At 45.8% G+C, this 2,448-nt stretch overlaps 1 protein-coding gene across 1 annotated transcript in view; it reads right to left on the bottom strand.

Annotated features, from left to right (window-relative positions):
* Positions 1-2,448, bottom strand: part of LOC119573435 (cyclin-dependent kinase 20-like) — a 23,894-nt gene that overhangs the window by 12,668 nt on the left and 8,778 nt on the right. Inside the window, exon 2 of the mRNA XM_037920664.1 lies at positions 70-258. Within this exon, the coding sequence (XP_037776592.1) occupies positions 70-258 (189 nt within the window). The remainder of the gene's footprint in view (positions 1-69; positions 259-2,448) is intronic.

The raw sequence follows: 2,448 nt of genomic DNA, 5'->3' as shown, positions 1-2,448 counted from the left end.
AGGGACAACGCAAACACACGCACACACACACACACACGCAGGCTAGTAGTCCACAACCCACGAACCCACCCTGTGCATGATATGATGACGGTGCAGGAATGCGACGCCCGACAGCAGCATGGTCATGTACGACTTGACCTGAGCCGGGGTCAAAGGTCGGGCAGCATCCCGAATCATCTCGCCGAGGTCCCCCAGCATCAACTCACACACCAGGACAAAGCCGGCGCCCTCCGCGAACACGTCCAGGAGGCGCACCACCTGGGGGAGGGGGGAGGGAGAGAGTGAGACACGGGGGGAGGGAGAGAGAGTGAGACACGGGGGGAAGGCGGTGAGAGAGACACGGGGGGAGGGGTGAGAGAGAGAGACACGGGGGGGAGGGGAGAGAGAGAGAGAGAGAGAGAGAGAGAGAGGAGAGAGAGAGAGAGAGAGAGAGAGAGAGAGAGAGGGAAAGAAAGAAAGATAGAAGGAAAGAAAGAAAGAAAGAAAGAAAGAACGAACCAGAAAAAAGAAATCAGAGATGTACATGAACGGGGGATAAATCATGAGGAGATACATCTGGCAAACAGAAAGCGAAAGATGAACGATGTAAAAGAAATAAAAGCAACTGATTAAGTGAAGTAGAACAATAACAAGAAAAAAAGAATAAGAAGGAGAAGGAAAATAAAGAACAAACGTGGTGTAAACATTTCCACTGAATATATTGTGTAACGCAACGATATATTTTACATTTTGTCAGTATGGAACTGTCACACACACACTCCACTCTCTTGTGCAAAACCTTTCCCACATAACATTGCATAATCACAATAGGACACTGACCTCAGTAATTAATTAGCTATTTCTAACCCAAAAAAAAAAACTCCGCAGGTGAGGAATCTTCATAACAATTCACAAGAACAGCCACCAATTATGCCGCAGGAATGAATACATCAACTACCCGGAAAAAAATAAATACTAAGCAGTAAAGTCTACCAGGCAGTGTGGTACGTGGTAGTCTGGTATGGACTGCAGTTCGTGGCAACCCTCTACGTGCAACAAGTCCTGCATGCAATGGAGTGTGCGATAACCGCGAGAGTGATGGGGGGGACGTGTTAGCCATACATGGCTCACGGCTTCTCGTGGCAAGCGACTTAAAGAGAGAAAGGATGTTAGTTTGTCTTCTTTGGTTTGTAGGCTTTTAAGACAGACATGCAGACACATGCTTACGCACATGTGAGTGTATATATATATTTATATATATATATATATATAATATATATATATATATATATATATATATATAATATATATATATATATATATATATATAATATATATATATATATGATATATATTATATATATATAATTATATATAAATATATAATATATATATATGTATATATATATGGAAGAAAAAAAACACAATACAAAAACTAGATTTATTGAAAATGAGACTACAGTTTCGAAATCCAACCTGGATTTCATCCTCAGGTCTGAAGAGGAAAGGGAGAGGAGGGGGCTATAAAAGAGAAATAGGACAGGCAACGCGGTAACCCGGTGCAGGTGAGGACAGACATCAGGTCGGAGGATCGGGCGGAATTGAATTGGGTGATGTGGGAAGCGAGGAGACTATCAGCAGGAGAAAAGCCGCTGTTCAAGTTGAAATTAGGCAGCAGCTTTATTAGGGAGGATTCCACCAGTCTGCGGGTGTGGACATCAACGGAAGGAAAGACAATCCGCGCCGCTGACCAGTCCATCTGATGGCTAGTGTCCCACTGATGGCAAAAGAGGGAGTTGTTGTTGTATCCCCTGGATATAGCATACATATGTTGAGACAGACGCTTGCTGAGACTGGCGCCTGTTTCGCCAAAGTACTGCTTATCACAGGAGGCACAAAGAACAGCATAGGTGCCCACCTTCGAGGTAGAGGGAGGGCTGGTATGGACCAGGTTGCGACGGAGAGTGTTCACCTGGTGAAAGATCAGTTGAGATGGTGAACAGGGCGACGGAGACAGTAGATCTCCTCAGTGTAAGGCAGGCTGAGGACGGGCAGGTGAGGAGTCCATTTAGGAGGCGAGTTGTGGTAGAAGGTACGCCGTGCCCTGGATAACGCGACGTCGAGAACATGACCAGGGTAGCCCAGTTTGGAGAACGAGCGACGCCGGAAGTCAATCTCTCTATCCACGTACTGGGGGTAACAGAAGCGGAGAAACAGCAACACCTCTCTTAACATGGAGAGGATGGTATGGGAAGTGTATGTACATACCACTATGCATAGGCTTCATGTATATGGAGAAGGAGAAGTGGTCAGCAGAGCGATGAACCAGGGTGTCCAAGAAAAAGAGGTTGTTATCAACCTCCCATTCCACCTTGAAACGGATGGAAGGAGAGAGAGAGCTCAGCTGCATCAGGAAATCCGAAAACAGGGCAGGGTCATGAGGCCAGAGAACAAAGACGTCGTCGACAT

Source organism: Penaeus monodon, chromosome 5 (genome assembly GCF_015228065.2).
Source record: "Penaeus monodon isolate SGIC_2016 chromosome 5, NSTDA_Pmon_1, whole genome shotgun sequence".
NCBI classification, from domain to species: domain Eukaryota; kingdom Metazoa; phylum Arthropoda; class Malacostraca; order Decapoda; family Penaeidae; genus Penaeus; species Penaeus monodon.
Note: the sequence above shows the minus strand (reverse complement) of the source record. Positions and strands in the feature narration are given on the sequence as shown.